The following is a 19,424-nucleotide window of genomic DNA, read 5'->3' as shown; positions in this document are numbered from 1 at the left end:
TAGCATCCCACCCTGTTCACCGATCACCTTTAGAGGGAGGCCGGTCCCAGCTCCTCCAGGAGCAGTCTCTTGCATATACTCTCTCAAGATTCTGTTCCTACCCGCAATGGGACTCACAGACATTCGAGGGGGTTTTTGAATAGTTCATGGTAAATACATATTTTGAAAATAGGTTTGCATTGATTAAATTTTTTTGCACCAAAATAAGCTTGCTTTTAAATTCCGTTTTCTGCAAGCTTTATGAAACAGCCTTGTTTGTGCATGCGTATTTTATGTTGTGGCTTATTTCCAAAATACATGAGGTAACTTGGCATCTGGGTGTCTACTCGATGCCTGCTTCTCCTGCAGATAACCCTACACTTTTCTAGATGCCCTGTATCCCAGCAGCAGGTGCCAGTGCTCCTGCCTCGTATCTGAGGTGTCTAGTTGAGAGTTGTCATGGAACTGTGGTGACCTAGTGGCTGGGTTAACCCAGGCAGTCACTTTCTGAGGTTATCCATCCCTGTGAGCTATATTGAGCAGAAAATAGCCAACAGCAGACCTTCACTTCCTGGCGTGTCAGCTTAGCCTCCTGCAGATGCGTGCCTGGGAATGGCCCACGGGGTTCAAGGTGAAGGGGTTTTGTCCCGTGGTCCCTTTCATGTAGGTGGTCATTTCCACTCCCAGCGAGGGCCACAGAGCACAGCGTCCTTCGGGCACTGACTGATGTGGCCAGGCCGCGGGGAGTGAGACAGAGGTAGCCTTGTCAGCAGTGTCTTGGAGTGATTCTGATTAAAGCGTGTGTGTTCTCCCATCCCCTCTGCCCCCTTCTGTCTCATAGTGTCTGGATGCCAGCCGTCCATGGCTCTGCTATTGGATCCTGCACAGCTTGGAGCTGCTGGATGAACCCATCCCCCAGACAGTGGCTACTGAGTGAGTCTGGCTTGGAGGGGAAACCCGGTGGGTACGCTGACAGTGTGTTCGGGACTTGGAGTTCTTTCCATCTCTGTCACACACACCAGAGAAACCCTTGCCCTCTGCTTAACCTCCAGCAGCTTCCTGAAACTCCTCCACTGTGGTGAGCTGGTGTGGGCAGAACAAGACTTTGAACTCCCCAGACGGTTCTGCTTGCTTCTGTGGCCTGTTCTTGGCGCTTTTCTCTCTTTTATTGAGAAAAGCTTTCAGCACCCACTCGGAAAGATAGGATTTTGCCAGAAAGCACAGCCACGCATTTGAATAGCTTCTCCAGGTCAGCGCGTGCCAGTCCAGGCAGCAGACGTGCCTCCGGTGCCCATAAACACTTCCTGAAAGAGTCACGTAGTCCTTAAGGGACTGTTTGCGTGGTGGCCCCAGTGCACAGACGCCGTGATGGGCAATGTTCTCAGCCTCCTGATTTATACAATCGGAGTGCTGGGCAACTGAGACTCCGGCTGAGCTGCCGTGCGCAGGTGGCATCCTCGGAGCGCCATCTCCTTCCTCGGATGTATGTCACGCTTTCTGTCTTGAAGAACTGAGCACTGGTCCCTTCCTGGGAATAGGAAAGGACAACCCAGGAGCTGGGGTCCCAGAGAGTCCCAAGAGAAAGCAAGTGAGGAAGTGAGCACGTCTCCTTGGCCACGGCTGTTCTGGTTTCGATTCCTCACTGTCGGAGGCTAGGACGGGAGAGGGGGAGGCGTGAGGTTCCTGAGCCAGGTTCTTTTTTTTTTTTTTCTACAGCACAAGGAGGCAACTGTGCCAGGCCACATGGGGGCTAGCTGGCGCCCCCTCCCTGGTCACAGTGTCCCTGCCTCAGTCGCACTGTCAGGTCCACAGAACAGAACCACACATTGTCTCATTCATCCCGTCTTAACAATAACCTCTCATTCTTGCCTTCCTGGGATGGGTGTCTTGTGATGAATGAGAAAGATAATAAAGAATTGGGCTATTAACCCTTGAGACACAGGGATCCCTCAGAAAAGTTGGTGGAAACTTGGAATCAAAAGACACACGTTGGTGTTGGGTACAAGAGAAATAAAATTTGAAACCCATGCAGAGTTTTTGCATAACTGGCCCTCCGGGGGAGAGGGCAGACCTCACATTGTTTTTATCCTCAGGATGCTGCCGCAAGCCCAGTGGCTTCCAGTGCTGGAAGTATTGTCGGACATAGTTTCTGCAGTAACAAGAATTTAATTGTCAACATAAAGGCCCATGTGTTTCTGAAATGCCATTTGGGAGTTGGGGTTATTTGGGGAGCTTCCCTCCCTCCCCGACCTGCACAGTCAGGATGTACGCTAGGGGAATGGGAACGTAGAAAGGAGACAGCCAAACATCAGATGGAAGATCCTCCTCTCTGTTTCTCCTCCTCTCTGTATATCCGGCTTTCCAATAATAATAAAATCTTTAAAAAAAGAAAAAAGAAAAGAAAAAAAAAGAAAGGAGACAGCCGACTAAGAGGGAAGTTGGGATGTCTAGCAGGGGAGCGCATGGGAAGTGTGCCGCCCGGCTGGTAAGGGCTCTCCAGGCCTGTGTCCCTGGTGGGGTTTGTGTTCCCGCTTGTACAGTTGATGCTCTACGGTTCAGGCGTCTCCAAGACACAGTCAGAGCTGTTTGACAGCAACGTCAGCTTTGGAGGAGAGAAGAGCCCCTTAAAGGGGGCATCACAGTCGGCCAGCTGGAGGCAACACCACGTCATCAAGAGGGTGCCCTGAAATCTGTTTAGGGGTGGGCGCCTGGTGAGATGCTCAGGCTGCCACTTGGGGTACCTCTGTGCCATTGTGGAATGCCTGGGTTCAAACCCTCGCTCTACTTCTGATTTCAGCTAACATGCTCCTAGAAGGCCCAAGTTTTTGAGACCCAGCCACCCCTGCAAGAGACTGGGGTGGAGCTCCTGGCTCCTGGTCTCAGCCTGGCCCAGCTCTGGCTGCTGGGAGCAATTAAGGACATGAACCAGCAGACGGAAGATCTGTGTTACTTTCTCTGCCTTTCAAATACATAAATAAATCTTCAAAAATAAATGAAAAATTTTATTTAGAATCTAATTACAAGATAAATAGTAAAACACTGCCCAGTCATTAAAAATTTATATATATATATGCATTTAAAATATATTTATGTAAGCAGAATTGAAGCGAAAGCAGTTAAAATGATTGAGATTTTTCTTTTCTTTTTTTTAAAAATGATTTATTTATCTTTATCTGAAAGGCAGAGTTAGAAAGGAGAGAAATCTTCCTTGTGCTGGTTCCCTTCCCAGATGTCCACAATGGCCAGAGATGGGCAGGCGGAAGCCACGGGCCAGGAGCCTCTTCTAAGTCTCCCATGTGGGTGCTCTTACAGGAGCATTCCCAAGGACTGCATCAGAAGTGCAGCAGCGCCCAGGTGAGATGTTGTATGCTGTGCCACAGAAATGCACTCTGTAAATGAGTATATGCATTTTTAAAAAGCCAAGCAGGATACATACACTGATGGCAAGGATCATTTCTGAACAAAAGGATCAGGTTAAAGGTTATTTTTAAATTTTATTTTTTAAACTTGCTTGCATGTTGTGAAATGTCTACAAACAGCTGCCTGAAAGGCTTCACCTGCAGTTCTTCCAATTTAATGAACTTTTTAAGAATCACGTTGACTTTTCCTTAATGGAGCCTGTTTAGTTTTGTGCCTAGCAGACCGTTAGTTCTGGGTGCAAGTGATGCTTGTGATGGATGGGGTCTTGTAGCTCTGACTTCTAAGGATAGAACATATTTTTAGTGAGATACAGAACTGTGCTAACAAACTGCTCTAAGACCTAAGGTTTTTTTCTTTCTTTTTAGGAGTGTCTTTGGTTTTGCACAGGGAAGAGAAAAGCCTTGAAATGTTGTCTCTATATGTAGACGCTGAGGTGACCTAAAGGTGGAGTGGTTAGCTCCGGCACTTCTGTTCCTGTCCCGTTCTTTCCCCGTGGCCCCATGCCGCCTCACTGTCCTGTTTCGTTCGCTGTTGTGTTTCTGTTTGTTTAGGGAACAGTGTAATAAGCCGGGTTCCCTCTAGTGGGCAGAATCGCCTGTGTCAGCCACTGTGACTGCTGACCAAAGCCAGCAAGGCTAGAGTTTTGCTGCTGCTCTAAGACCTTTCAAGAGTAGTATTTTTGTTTCCAGAGGTAGGGATTTAGCTTATAGGGCCCTATAAGCAGGTGTATATGTGTGTTTACACAAAGCAAATTATCTGGGAACCAGGGTGAGTCCATTTGCTCTGCTTAATGGTTTTAGCATTGAAGGAAGTATCCTCTAATGAAAACACCATGCTTTGCTATTAAAAGCTACTTTAGTGAAACACAGAAGCACCACAGGGGCGTTTTTAGATCAGCTTCAAGGTTAGGTTTTTAACTTCAGAGTGACCTTAATTTGGAAACCATTGCAGGATTCTCAGCCTATAGAATTTTTTCCAGGCATCACTTCAGATTTTGATACCTTAGCATTTTATTATTTCCTTTTTACAGTGTTATTTAATAGGGGCAGGTGCTTGGCACAGAAGTAAACATGCCCACATCCCTTATCGGGGAGCCTGATTTGCGTTCCTGCTAATAGCCCAGGAGGAGCAGGTGAGGGGCTGGGTCCCTGTGCCCCAGGTGAGGGGCCTGGATTGGGTCTGGCTCCTGGCTTTTGGCTTGGCCCAACCACAGCTGTTGAGGGCGTTTGGGGAGTGAGTAAACCAGTAGAGGGAGGATTGCTCCCTGTCTGTGTCTCTCTCTGCACCTTTCAAATAATAATAATAATAATAATATGAATAAGGTTATTAGTAGCTTCTTTTGCATAGCCCTTTGAGAGTTTCTTCTTTTGATTTTTAAATTAAAATTAATTTCTATGTGTCCTTCCACTGAGGACTTCATACCTAGGTATTGATTTTTGGGGTAGCTTTTGTTTTACCTGGTGTTTTGGCCTACGTCTGTGACCTAGTGGGTGTAGCCATGGGTGCTGTCCCGTGCCTCTGCAGCCCCAAGGGTCGGCAGTGCTGAGAGGCAGAATCCCTGCTCCGAGGCGGCAGCATTTTGCTCAGCTGTCCTTCCCCCAGGAGCAGCCAGGTCGAGGGTGGCCAGTGCGGAAGGAAGGGTTCACCTGTTGGCCCCATGAACCACACTGGCTTCCCGGCATCAACTCAAGACACTGCCATGCTGCCCCTGGGGAGGGGCTGTTGGCTGACAGTGACGGGAATGATAGATCAGCCCTGGAACTGGCGTCAGCCAGCTCTCCTCGGACTCGCTCTCCTCAGCCGTTCTGTTCAGGGAGACCTGCTTCCAACCACACACACTTTCCAAAGCTCTCTTCTTTCTGACTTATCCCAGACCTTCAGTCTTTCTGTGAGAACAGACTCCAGTGCTAAGGTTGTTTCCTTAAGTCTGTCTTGAATTCTTCTCCCTGTAGATCTAGCCTCCATTTTTGTTACTTATGAGAAAATTTGTGTGATTTATTACCCATCATATACTTCAGGTATTTTGTTGTATAGCTTCTTCACTGTGATTGTCTGTAATATTAAGTATGCTTTCACATTTAGCCATTTTCACACCTTTGAGTTGGGAAATGGAGGCTACAGCAAGATAAATTGTTCTGACCAATACTGAATTTATGTGACAAGCACTCTAAAAATGTATTTATTTGAAAGGCAGTTTTGGAGAGAGAGACAGATAGACAGACAGATAGACAGAAAGAGGTTTTCCATTCACCTATTCACTCCCCAAATAGCCCCCACGGCTGGGGCTGGGCTAGGCTAGGGAACAGGAGCTTCTTCTGGGTCTCCCACCTGGGTGCAGGGCCCCAAGCACATGGGCCATTCTCGTTTGTTTTCCCAGGTACATTAGTAAGGAGCTGGATGGGAAGTAGAGCAGCTGGGAGTTGAACTGGCTGTGCTGTAATATTGGCCTTGGTAAGGTACTTTTTAAAAATGTACCTATTTATTGTCATTTCTTACTGTAAAGGGAGAGAGAGAGAGAGCTGGAGAGAGATTTTCCTTCCCTTGGTTTACTCCATGATTGTCAGCAACACTGAGGCTGGACCAGGCCAAAGCCGGATACTAGCAGCTCAGGCTGTGTCTGTCTCCATGTTCATGGCAAGGACCCAAGTACCGAAGCCATCACCTGCTACCCCCAAGGCATGCATTAGCAGGAAGTCAGAACCTAGAGTGGAGCTGGGTCTGGAACCGGGCATCTTGAGTTGTGAGTTGAATGCCCAGACCAACGACTGCTGTCCCAAACGCCCATCCAAAAGCATTTTTGTTGTTGTTATTGTTTGCAGTTAGCAGACCCGAAGCTGTGGTCTGTTTTCTGCTGTTGTTAGTTGTTTTCCCATCTTGTTTCTATCTGCAGGTGCTTCCAAAAGCTCATGGAAAATGGAATTAAAAGATGCATTTGCTTTGGCTCAAAAACAAAACAAAAGGCTGAAATCATGCATGAGGAGCCTTCAGAAAGTACATAAGAGATGCATATTATGAAAAAGAAAACTACGTATGGGTTTTACACTAATTTTTTTTTTTTTTGCACCAATTTAAGCTTACCTCTTAATTCCATTTTCCCTCTAATCGTCTGAAGTACCTGAATATGCTTTAACCTCTGGGCCTAGCTCCCACCATCCCTGAATGTGAGGTTTGCTTCCTGTACCTGATTCATTGTTTTGTTTGCACCAGCTCCTCATGTATTCCTCTACTTGTTTTGTAGTATGAACTTCTTTACCATACATGCTTTTCTCAATATAAATTTTATTTTATATAATGATTACATGGTGGATTCGGGTGGGAAGGATTGAGGTTTAGAGAAAATTGGGTGTACTCATTGCTTCCGAATTTGCTATTTCTTCTTGTTTCTGGGGAAAGGGGAGAGACAAAGGGGGAAACTACATGACTACATGTCCCAGTACCCAGGGATGAGGAAGCGCCACCTCATGTCAACCCAGAGTTTTTTTTTTTTTTTTTTTTTTTTTAAAGATTTTATTGTTATTGGAAAGCCGGGTATACAGAGAGGAGGAGAGACAGAGAGGAAGATCTTCCATCCGATGTTTCACTCCCCAAGTGAGCCGCAACGGGCCGATGCGCGCCGATCCAAACCCGGGAACCAAGAACCTCTTCCGGGTCTGCCACGCGGGTCAGGGTCCCAAAGCTTTGGGCCGTCCTCGACTGCTTTCCCAGGCCACAAGCAGGGAGCTGGATGGGAAGTGGAGCTGCCGGGATTAGAACCGGCGCCCATATAGGATCCCGGGGCGTTCAAGGCGAGGACTTTAGCCGCTAGGCCACGCCGCCGGGCCCAACCCAGAGTTTTAATGTGCACATATTCCGAGGGTTCTGTGTAGGTGGTCTGGGTAGTCCTGAAATACTACCGATTTCACCAATCCGAGGATGATGTCACCCTGTCAATGTCCATTGGCTTCATTCACTGAGACTTTTTTTTTTGCTGCGTAGATGCTTTTGAATGCTTCCTGCAAGTTGGTGACAGTGACGTCCAGGGTGAACCACATTAGCCCAGGTCCAATAAACTGCCTCTACAGCTGGCAGCACATCACTGATACTCTGCTTTGAGCAAGTGTGATGTACTCTTCCATCATTGAATGGTAGAGTTGTGCTGTTCTAGAACATTCTGTGATGATGGATGTGTGCTGTGTATCTGTGCTGTCCGACCACTCTGAGAGCTGCTAGTCCCATGCGATGATTGAACCCTGGTGGCTTCGGTGGCTAGGGAGCTAGCTTTTAACTTTTAAATTATAAAACTAAAGCAGCGTCACATGGCTAGGGGCTGCCTAGGGACCGTGCGGATCTGTCTCCTTGCCATCCAGTGTGTGGGTTTTCAGGGAGCTTGGAAGACCTGCAGGATCTCAGTGCCATCTCGTTCTGCTGAGTGAGAGCTGCAGTTTAACCAGTTCCCCCACCCCAGTTGATTTCCAGACGTAGTCAGGTTGGAGGAGCCTTGCTACCTGGCTGAACAGTGGGCTCACGGGTGAGAGCTGTTCTGGGTCCCACTCTCAGTGATTCTGAGCTTAGTGACGTGAGGGGTAGCCTGGGTGTTGGTGTCTTCACTTAGACGTTCCCCCAAGGGAGTCTGTGCAAAAAAAAAAGGCTGATGATGGTGCAGCTCCCTGCCTGTGGTCTGGGAGAGCAGTCAAGGATGGCCCAGGGCCTTGGGACCCTGAGCCCGCATGGAAGACCCTATGGCTCCTGGCAATTTGGTGAAGCCTGCTTCAGCAGGCTGGGACCACTGTAGTTTTTTGTGGTTTTTGTTTACACTCTGGGAGATTCTGATATCCAGGGCTGTGAGTTTGACCATCCCTGAGCCATAAAAAAATACCTGGTCACTTGGTCAGGAGTTGTCACATAATCTAGAAAGAAATACCTCGCTGACCTGAAAGAACTTTGTCAGCTGGATCTCTTAGTCACCGCCTATCTAATTATGAGTGGTTTTGTGGGTACCTTTTTTTTTTTTTTTTTTTTTTTTTTACCACATGTGCCACTCTCAGGGTTTGCATGGTTCCTGCTTGTCAACTTTTATTCCCTGGTGAGTTTCTGGTCTCAAAGACAGGTGTCTCGCTCTCCTCTCCGCCCTCCTTTGGTGAGGAGGAAGTGTCAACCACATCCCGGTTTTTGTAATTGGGAGGAAGTCTACTAATGACAGCTGGCAGCTTCACGGTTCATTTAGCAGTCCCTTAAGGTGTTGGTTGGAAAGCCTCGGGATCAGAACGTCCTGTAAGATGGAAATGTGTATGGTCGAGGGGCCGCCCCGCCCCACCCTGGTTCTCCAGCACAGCTCCAAAGACAGACGCAGGGCGTCCGCTGTGGGAGGTTGGCGGGGTCGCGACAGCAAGGTGTATGGGACATTCAGACCCCTGCTCGCTCCAGCTTTGGGCTGCAGGGTCAAGCATGTTGTGTTCACCGTAGTTCTATCTTAGGAGCCGGGAGGGGATGCCTAAGGAGGTAACACTTTCTTCTTTTTAAAATGAGCCCTGCGCTGGTTCTAGTCCCGGCGCTCCACTTCCCATCCAGCTCCCTGCCTGGGCCTGGGAAAGCAGTCCAGGACGGCCCAATGCATTGGGACCCTGCACCCGTATGGGAGACCTGGAAGAGGTTCCTGGTTCCCGGCTTCGGATCGGTGCGCACCGGCCTGTGGCGGCTCACTTGGGGAGTGAATCATCGGACGGAAGGTTTTCCTCTCTGTCTCTCCTGCTCTCTGTATATCTGACTTTGTAACAAAATAAATAAATCTTTTAAAATAAAAATAAAAAATAAATAAAATGAGCCCTGAAGTTGTATGTCAATTAAAACCTGCTGCTTGAGTGGAGCAGGACGTGCTGGAGCAGCCAGCCTTGGTCAGGACTTGAGTTTATTAGCCATTCCCTCCCGAGAAATGGCACAAGAACTGATGGTGATTTGGAAAATATGTTGAGAACAACAGTTCTCTATGAAAATGAATTGCTGTTAGAAGCACATTGCAGGGGAGGCGTTTGCCACAGCAGTTGGGCTGCCCGCATCCCATGTCAGAATGCCTGGGTTCAAGTGCCAGCTCGCCCTGCAGTCTGCTTCCTGCTGGTGTACACTCCAGGAGGGCTCAGGTGGTCCCACACCTGGCAGCCACATGGGAGACCCTCATTGGTTTCCAAGCTCCAGCCCTGGCTGTTATCGGCATTTAGACAACCTCGCTAAATGTCCTTTTTCTTTCTCGCTTTTTTCCTATCAAATAATATGGAAAGAAACAACAATTTATACATATTTATATATATATAATTTTTTTTTTTTACGAAGACTGTGTTTCGGGCCCGGCGCTGTGGCCTAGCGGCTAAAGTCCTCGCCTTGAAAGCCCCGGGATCCCATATGGGCGCCGGTTCTAATCCCAGCAGCTCCACTTCCCATCCAACTCCCTGCTTGTGGCCTGGGAAAGCAGTCGAGGATGGCCCAATGCATTGGGACCCTGCACCCGTATGGGAGACCCGGAGGAGGTTCCAGGTTCCCGGCATTGGATCGGCGTGCACCGGCCCGTTGTGGCTCACTTGGGGAGTGAATCATCGGACGGAAGATCTTCCTCTCTGTCTCTCCTCCTCTCTTTATATCTGACTTTGTAATAAAATAAAAATCTTAAAAAAAAAAAAAGAAGAAGAAAAAGAAGACTGTGTTTCACACTTTTTTTTTAAAAAAAAGATTTAATGTATTTTATTGGAAAGGCAGATATACGGAGAAGCAGAGACGGGAGGTTTTCTGTCCGCTGATTCACTCCCCTAGTGGCCACAACAGTCGGAGCCAAGCCAATTCAAAGCTAGGAGCCAGGAGCTTCTTCTGGGTCTCTCTGACAGGTGCAGGGTCCCAAGGCTTTAGGCTGTTCTTGACTGCTTTCCCAGGCCACAAACAGGGAGCTGGATGGGAAGTAGAGCAGCTGGGATACAAAGCAGTGCCCATGTAGGATTCTGGTGCATGTAAGGTGAGGACTTTAGCTACGAGGCTACGTGTCAGGCCCATAGAGACTTTTTATACGCACAGATTGCAGCACTTTTTAAAGTTGTAATTCCAAAACAAGCTTTTTTTTAAAGATTTGTTTTATTTTGATTGGAAATTCAGATATACAGAGAGGAGGAGAAACAGAGAGGAAGATCTTCTGTCCAGTGAGTGATTCATTCCCCAACTGGGCACAATGGCTGGAGCTGCGCCGATCCGAAGCCAGGAACCAGGAGCTCTTCTGAGTCTTCCATGCAGATTCAGGGTCCTAAGGCTTTGGGCCATCCTTGGCTGCTTTCCCCAGTCACAAGCAGGGAGCTGGATGAGAAGCTGGGCCGCCAGTGCATGTACCGGAGCCCATGTGGAATCCCAGCTAGTGCAAAACAAGGACTTTAGCTGCTCAGCCACAGCACCTGGCCCAACAAGCTTATTTTAAAATTCCACCTTCCAAGCACTTTCTGAGGTACTCATCTGCCTCATGGATAACTTGATACTGTGCTTAGTGGTGAACACTCAGTCAGTGGTTTCTTGGGCCTGGTTGTGGCATCGTAGGTTAAACTGGTGCTTACAACACTTGCATCCTATGCTGGAATGCCACCTCAAGTCCCAGCTGCTCCACTTACTACCTGGATTGCTGCTGGCGCATCCAGAAAGGGCAGCAAAAGATGCGCAATCTCCCCACCGCTCACGTGGGAGACCCAGAGGGAGCTCCTAGCTGTTGGCTTCCGCCTAATCCAGACCTGGCTGTTGCAGCCATTTGGAAAGCGAGCTAGTAGACAGAAGATATTTCCTCTCTCTGCTTCTGACTTTTAGATAAATAAATTTTAAGACAAAGAGACAGTTGCTTTCCTTGTGAAAGGAGCTTGAGTCTGCGAGGGTGAGTGTGAGACATTCTCCATGAACCTGTTGATGGGGTGCGACCTCATGGTGTGAGTTGGAAGTACCCCTTCCAAGGCGGCTGCCCACGGGAGCATAAAGGAAGACTGTCCTTCATCCTCCTAACCATTGAGACCAACCAGGTCCTCATGGTGGCCGAGGGGTAATGGGGAGGAGAAGGTACCTCGAGGTACTCATGCATAACCCTAGATGATGGGTGTAGACCTGGGTGGGAAGAGGCAGCTGAACACCAAGTTCTAGGCCGTGTTCCAAGGCTGGGAGGGGCCCGGAGGCCAGGAGGAGACTGCTGCTGGCTCAGGTGCAACAGAGCTGGGCGAGTGAAAAGAACAGGAAGGGTTTGGTCAAGCAGCATGCAAGGCTCTTATCCCACATCTGTGAAAGGCTTTTGTTTCTTCCCAACCACCGGAGGAAAAACAAAAACTTCCTTCAAAACTTTCATGAAAAATGTGTATTATGAAAAAATACAGACTTCAGATTTTTTTGTGTGTGTGCTTATTGTTGCAGTAAAATAAACGTAGCTTGTGATTCCCCCTTCCCACGCGCTGTCTGAGATACCCTTGTGTGTCCCTGGTTGCAGGGTTAGGCAGATGAATGAATAGGCAACTCTGGGGTGGCTGTTTGACCTGCTGGTTCCAATGCCGTGCCTGGGCCCAGCCCTCAACTTGAGCTGCTGACCCCAGCTCCCTCCTGGTGTTACCCAGGAAGCCGTGGAGGTGGCTCCGTTCCTACTGATCAGGTGTCACACCTAGATTTCCACCCCCAGCTTTGGCTCCTGGCCATTGTGAGCCCATTGGATTGGAACTATGTCTATTTCTCTGTCTCTCAAATAAATTAGTATTTTGGGGGGGAGCGGGATGGCGTGGTGGTACAGCAAGCTAACCTTCTATCTGTGGTGCTTGCATCCCGTGTAAGTGCCGGTTCGACTCCTGGCTGTTTCACTTCTGATCCAGCTCTCTGCTCATGTGCCTGGGAGAGCAGCAGAAGACAGCCCAGTGCTTGGGACCCTGTACCCATGTGGGAGACCAGGAAGAAGATCCTGGATCCTGGCTTCAGACCATTGCAGCCATTTGCAGATTGAACCAATAGATGAAAGACCTCTTCTTCTTTCTAACCCCCTCTGTCTCTGTTTCAAGTAAAATAAATAAATCTTTAAAAATAAAGCAGAAGTTGTCAGTATTTTATTTAACTTCTGATTACTTTTTAGTTTTACTTGCTTTCATGCAGTGTTAATTAATTTAATTATTTTAAAAGCTCAGAGGGGTGGGCATATGAATTTGATGGTTGCTGGATGGGAGGTCAGCCCTCAACGGGGGGTTCTAGCCAACGAGTAGCAGGAGGATTATCGGCAAGCCTGGGCTCTGGTGGGGATGCAGCATTTTGAAAGCAATGCTCTCTAACTTTGCTTCACCCTTTGGCCATCCACCTAGCGTGTGTCAGTTCCTGGAACTGTGTCAGAGCCCAGAAGGCGGCTTCGGAGGGGGTCCCGGGCAGTACCCCCACCTTGCACCCACATACGCCGCGGTCAATGCGCTGTGCATCATTGGCACTGAGGAGGCCTATGACGTCATCAACAGGTACTGCCAGGGGCAGCAGCGAGGGAAACCCAAAAGGGCTACCCGCCTGCTGGGCCAACACTTACCCTGACCTGCTGCCTCTGTTCCCTTCACTCCCCAGGGAGAAGCTGCTCCAGTATCTGTACTCCCTGAAGCAACCGGATGGCTCGTTCCTCATGCACGTGGGAGGCGAGGTGGACGTGAGGTGAGTGCACTTGGTGGTCCAGGGCTTCGCTGCTACCATGTCTCGTGGAGCGACATGACGGTGACCCACTGTAACAGCGCATGAGATGCACGGGTCCTCGAATGTCATCATCGCTCAGCTTCTTTTACAGAAATGTCAAACTGAAAAAAAAAAAATACCACATGTGGAGTGTGGTGGGGTAGGATCTCCCAACTCCCTGAAGTAGGAAGCCCCCGGAAGCCCCAGTAAATGCAGGCATCATTCAGAAAGTTTGTGGAAAACGGAACCAATGGAGGAGTTTATTTTGGTTCCCCACCACCCCCCAAAAATTGTTGAAATCCACATATGTTGGGGGTCTCCATGGAAACATGTAGTATGTGTCAATCCTATGTGAGTTTCAAAACTTCTTGACTCCAAAATAAACTTGGCTTTTCATTACATCTCCCATGAACATTTTTGAGGTCCGTGGTGCCCTGTGAGAGGATTTGATGAGATGCCCGAGTGAGATCCCCAGCCATCCCAGCTGAGGCGCCGAGAACCCGTGGGGTACTATGCAGCAGACCTGCATTCACTAGGATCGGGGAAACCAGTTGGCTCCAAATGACGACTTTCCTCTTTCCGCGAGATGGGCTTCTGATTTACTCATTCAAATAACTGCATCATGTGGCAGGAGATTCCACTTAAGGCAGGCAGAGAATTTCCAGATGAGCGGGGCAGGAGCGGGATGTGTGTCACTGGGAGTTGATACCATTTTCTCATTATTTAGACTGAGAAATCCACTTTCTGTGTGGTTGCCATATCAGAGCTGTCTGTAAATGGGGTTTGCTGCTATGCAAGTAGCTTAATACACTGTGGTTTAAGCATCACTTGGAAGTACAGGGGAAGAAAGCCTGGGAATTACTGAGCAGGAACACATTGCTGGTGAAACCAGGTAACCAGATCTCTGTCTGAGAAGAGATCTGTAGAAGAGATCTGTACAGAAGATTTCTGTATTGTCACTTGTCCGTTTCAACCCTAAAACAGAGACCAAGTATCTATAGGCTCCCACAAAGCCAACATAGTGAGCTGTTGAGGGAAACTGTACTGTGTTGGTTCTTAAGGGGAAAAGATTAAAAGATTTTTTTTTAAAAAAAAGCTTTATTTATTTTCATTTGAAAGGGTTACAGAGAGAAAGGAGAGATGGGGGGATGGATTTTCCATCAGCTGGTTCACTCCCTAAGTGACCACAATGGGCAGAGCTGCGTCTATCCAAAGCCAAGAATTTCCTGGTCTTCCAGATGGCGTCAGGGGCCCAAGGGCTTGAATGATCCTCTGCTGCCTTCCCAGGCGCACTAGGATGCTGAGTCGAAGAGGAGCAGCCAGGATACAAACCAGTGCCCCTGTGAGATGCTATGGCCAAAGGCTGAGGCTTAGCCCCACTGTGTCATAGTGCTGGCCCCTAAAAGATTTTTTTTTCCCTTGATGGTCATGACATTTTCATTCCTAGTCCAGATAGTTCACCAAAATTCCCATGGTCTTGGAACTTGGCTTTTCAGGATTTCTGAGAGCCTGTTAGGCCAGAGCAAGGAGAGACCTGAGCTCTTCTGCTTACCTTTCCCAGCCAGGCTTATTTTTGCACTTGCTCATGTGGCGTCGGTCTTGTTTTGTGTCCTTCCTCACGTCTGCTAGGCAAATGCTAGACTGCTTCTGTTGGATAGACTTGTTCCAGCAAAGGACACCATAGCCATCTTCCTCCTTTGCCTCCGCCGTCTGGGCCCATGCTTGCCATTTCCTTGATTAAAGACTGGTATGGTAGCTAAACCCCAGGGGACTGTGTCCACACTGGGCAGTGCCTGCTTGCAGTACTCAATCGCATCGTTTTTGAATTTTTTTTTTCTTAATTGTGGTTTGCCTAGAAACATCAGTCAGTATTCAGAAGTGCATGTTGGAGTTAGATTTGACCTGAAGAAACCACAGTGACCAGAGACAGGTTGACAACTGGAGGCCTCACTCAGGGTCAGACGAGGTAGGGTGTCTCTTGATGATCTTTCTAGCAGCCTGTGAGATGAACTCATTCGGGTACTTAGAGCTCCAGGATCCTTTAGAAATCAAGTAGCAGTGAACTCATAGCAAGCACCGTCTCCTGCCCCAACCCCAAGCTCGTTCTTAAGAAAGGAGGCATAATTGACTCTCCATCTCCTGATCTGGATCATGCTGTTTGGAACACCGCATGGGCTTGGGGTAGGGAAGACAGGATCTAGCGTTCACAGAGGTTGAGGTGACAGAACATGGGAGCATGTAAGAGGTGACAAGCTGGAGCAGGCATTTGGCCCACATGTTCACATGCTGCCTGCCACATTGTAGTACCCAGGTTCAAGGGCCGGCTGTGCCTTCTTTTTTTTTAATTTCTTTTTTTTTTTATGTTAAATTTGTTTTGTTATTTTATGATACAGTTCCATAGGCTCTGGGGTTTACCTTCTCCTCTCTCCAAACCCCTAATCTCCCCCCTCTGATTTCCCCTATATCATTACAATAGTATAGTCCTTTATAATCAGTCACAAGTCCATCATTCTGCTATTAAAGTGTATCCTGACATTGTAGGTATAGACAGTTTATTTATTTTTATTTGGAAGATAGATTTTGCAGAGAGAGGGGGGACAGAGATAGAGAAAGGGAGAGGGAGATCTTCCATCTGCTGGTTCAATCCCTAAATGGCTGCAATGGCCAGAGCTAGGCTGGTCTGAACCAGCCTGGAGCTTCTTTCAGATCTCCCATGTGGGTAAAGGGGCCCAAGAATTTGGCTCATCTTTGCCTGTTTTCCCAGACACATTAGCAGGTAGCTGGATCAAAAGTGGAGCAGCTGGGACTCGAACTGGAGCCCATATGGACTGCGCTTCTGTTTCCAGCTTCCTGATAACGCACACCCTGTGAGGCGACAGTGATGCCATCCTATCCTTCCACTCACAGGGGAGACTGAGATTGATTGAGTTTGACCCAGCCTCTGCTTGTCATGGGTGAACCAGTAGGTGGAAGATCTCTATCTCTCTGAAAAACAAGAAAGCCAAAGTTGAGTTGTTGCTGAAGTGCAGGGGGCCTGGTGGGTGGGGGAACAATGGAAATACAAGCTGGGAACAGTCTGAGGAAGCCCCATGGCCTTGCAGAGCCTGACTACCTTGGAGTCTGTTCCAGAGGGTTTCCAGGAGGATGGTGCAATCTGATTTGTGTTTTGTTGGAAGCTGTCCGGTTTGTGGTGAGTGGATTGTCGTGTTCCAGTCCTCTGGTTCAGGGCTGGAGGCAGGGAGACCAGGCAGGAGATGGGTCCAGGGAGAAGACAGTGGTTGGGATTTGGACTTGGATGATGGCAGTGAGCATGGGGTGCTGGAGACAGATTTTTAAGAGGTCTGATGATTGGACAGAAGGAGGCCACAGCACAAAAGCGCCTCTTGGTCCTGCCCCATCTCAGCGCGAGGTCTGGGCCCCGCAGCTCTGCACCTGCTCCTGTCTTGACCATGAGGAGCAGGCTGCCATTCTGCCTCTGAGTCTGCAGCACTCTGCAAGAACACATAGGTTTGAAACTGTGCAGGAGCAGGCTTGCAGCCTGGAGGGAGTCAGAGCAGACGGCTCAGGGGGAGGCCGCTCTCTTAGGGAAAGCAGTGACATTTGGTGTTGGCACAGGTGGCTTGCACCTGTCCCTGAGCCTCCGCTGTGCCTCTGGCTGGCGTGAGCAGGGCTGACGGACATGCAGGCAGGACGACAGCACTCACAGCTCTTGCAGAGGCCTCTTCGGAGGAGCCTCTGCGTCACGTCCGTACTGAGAACCCGGACCTTCCTTCTATTCTGTTCCTTAAGCTACAATGGCCAGAGCTGAGCTGATGTGAAGCCAAGAGCTAGGGGCTTCTTCCTGGGTCTCCCACGTGGGAGTAGGGTCCCAAGAACTTGAGCCATCCTCCATTGTTTTCCCATGCCATAAAAGGGAACTGGATTGAAAGTGGAGCAGCGGGAACTAGAACTGGCACCTTTGTGGAATGTTGGCACCACAAGGCGTAGGATTGGCTTGTTGAACCACTGTGCCCACCTCAATCAACTGCAGTGTGACCGTGTTCCGCCCGAGGGTGGGCGGGGCCTGAGTTGCCCAGGGTGGTCCTCAGTGATGTACTCTGACCTCCTTCAGCCTGGGCACTCCCATTAGACCTCAGCAAAGAATTTCTCTTGGAAAGTATGCAAAGAAAAACCAAACTGGGCCAACTGTGCTAATTCTTAAAGACGCAAAACTTTTCTCTAGTAATTTGCACACTTAAAAATGGCATGCTTGTGCCCAGTGCACTACCTCAGTTGACTAATCTTGCCCCTTTAAGCACCAAGATCCCATGTAGACATCAGTTTGTATCCCAGCTGCTCCACTTCCCATCCAGCTCCCTGCTTGTAGCCTGGGAAAGCAGTAGAGAATGGCCCAAAGCCTTGGGACCCTGCACCCATATGGGAAACCCAAAAGAGGCTTCTGGCTTCTGATTGGCTCAGCTGCAGGCATTGTGACCACTTAGGAGTGAACCAGCAGAAGGAAGATCTTTCTCTCTCTCTATCTCTCTTTCTCTCCTTCCCTTTGTAGATCTGCCTTTCCAATAAAAATAAATAAATCTGAAAAAAAAAAATTGGCATGTTGTAGTTTACATGGTTACTGCATGATCAGGAAAAAAAGTATCGGGACTGAGACCTTAAGACCTGCATAAATATGTCTGCAAACACAGGGGCCTCCTCTATGCAATAACTTCACTTTAATAAGTACCTATAATATTATATGTAAATGAAAAAACAAAATATAAATCACTGTTTTATTTTAAAAAAAAAAACCTTTGCTCTAAAAAATGATTTCCAAATAAACAGCTAACACCAAGAAAACGTTGTGTGCCTTGGAGCATCCTTTAAGTCTGCCTTACGTGACTTTTGCTAAGCTGTGTGTAAGGAAGGTGCCAGCATGTTCTGGGACAAGACCCTCCTGTCAGAGAGGTCTGGGACATTAGGGGGCGCTCCACCAGCAGCTCTCTGGGGGAAAACTCAGGACAGAGTGTGTGTGTAAACACTTAAAATCGAACTTAAAATCGAAGCTCTTTTCTCCCACTTTGTGGGCTCCACTAGTCTGCCTCTCTGGTTAGGTCTTAGCAGCCAGTCAGAGTTTGGGGAATTTAAGGGCACAAATGGTCAGGAACCCTGAACAGCCCTGGCATCCGAACGAATAAGCATCCTGAAAGTCCCCGAGTGACCAAGGGGGATGGCCAGAACCACCACAGCTCTGTCCAGGAAAAGCTAATCTACCTGGGACGTGACTTGACGCGGCTGTCCCTCCCTCTAATGTCGGTGTGACCCTGTGGGGTTAGGGAGAGTAGAATGTCATGTTCTCTCCATGAAGCCATGCCGTGAGCAACTCTATCCAGATGGAATCTTACACCTCTCAGCTGGAGACCCAAGAAGACTGACTGGGTGCCAGGGGTGAGGATGGGCAACAGGAGGGAATCCAGCCTACCAGGCCGAGCGAGCACCCCACCGTGACATTCACGAGGGCTCACTTCGGCTCTTCCTCCAAGGTTAACGCCTTTTCCTGTTTGTGTTTGCAGAAGCGCGTACTGTGCAGCCTCGGTCGCCTCGCTGACCAACATCATCACCCCTGACCTGTTTGCGGGCACTGCTGAATGGATAGCCAGGTGAGCAAAGCCAAGAACCTCCTCCTTGGGAAAAACAAAATGAAGAATGACTGGAAGAGAATATGAAATGACAGGAGATGTGTTGGGATTATCAGATCATGCATTTAGAAAATTTACATTAATGTTCGATATGAGTTTTTTATTTTTTTCAAATCTTTATTTATTTAAAAAGCAGAGTAGGAGAGAGGGAGAGAGATAGAGAAAGGTCTTCCACCCACTAATTCACTTCCCAAGTAGGTACAGCACTCGGGGTTGGGCCAGGCCGAAGCCAGGGACCATTAGCTCTTTCCTTGTCTCCCATGTGGGTGCAGGGATCTAAGGACTTGAGCCAGTGCTTTCCCAGATGCATTCGCAGGGGGCTGGATACCAAATGAAGCAACCAGGACTCAAATCAGCACCCATAAGGGATGCCAGCTTCGAAGGTAATGGCTTTGTCTGCTATACCACAATGCCAGTCCCGGGAGTTTTTGTTTAATGTTTACTTGGTCAATATTTAGTTTCATCTGCTTGAAAGGTAGAGCAGCAGAAAGCAAAAGAGAGAGAGAGAGAGAGAGAGAGAGAGAGAGAGAGAGAGAGAGAGATTGATTTTCCATCTGTTAGCATTCTTCCCAGATGCCCATAAGAGCCAGGGCTGGGTCAGGCAGAAACCAGGAGCCTGGATCACCATCCTAGTCTCCCTGTGGGTCGCAGGGACCAAGTGTTTGAGCCACAGCCTCTGCCTCCTGAGAT

The 19,424-nt window shown here is 48.6% G+C and overlaps 1 protein-coding gene across 2 annotated transcripts in view; it reads left to right on the top strand.

Annotated features, from left to right (window-relative positions):
- Positions 1 to 19,424, top strand: part of FNTB (farnesyltransferase, CAAX box, beta) — a 66,955-nt gene that overhangs the window by 26,664 nt on the left and 20,867 nt on the right. For both annotated transcript variants that reach the window (XM_004584478.2, XM_058655583.1), the window contains exons 4-7: positions 821 to 912; positions 12,711 to 12,857; positions 12,958 to 13,041; positions 18,609 to 18,695. In XM_004584478.2, coding sequence (XP_004584535.1) covers positions 821 to 912; positions 12,711 to 12,857; positions 12,958 to 13,041; positions 18,609 to 18,695 — 410 coding nt within the window. The remainder of the gene's footprint in view (positions 1 to 820; positions 913 to 12,710; positions 12,858 to 12,957; positions 13,042 to 18,608; positions 18,696 to 19,424) is intronic.

This window comes from Ochotona princeps, chromosome 26 (genome assembly GCF_030435755.1).
Source record: "Ochotona princeps isolate mOchPri1 chromosome 26, mOchPri1.hap1, whole genome shotgun sequence".
NCBI classification, from domain to species: domain Eukaryota; kingdom Metazoa; phylum Chordata; class Mammalia; order Lagomorpha; family Ochotonidae; genus Ochotona; species Ochotona princeps.
This window is presented reverse-complemented; position numbering and strand designations above follow the sequence as displayed.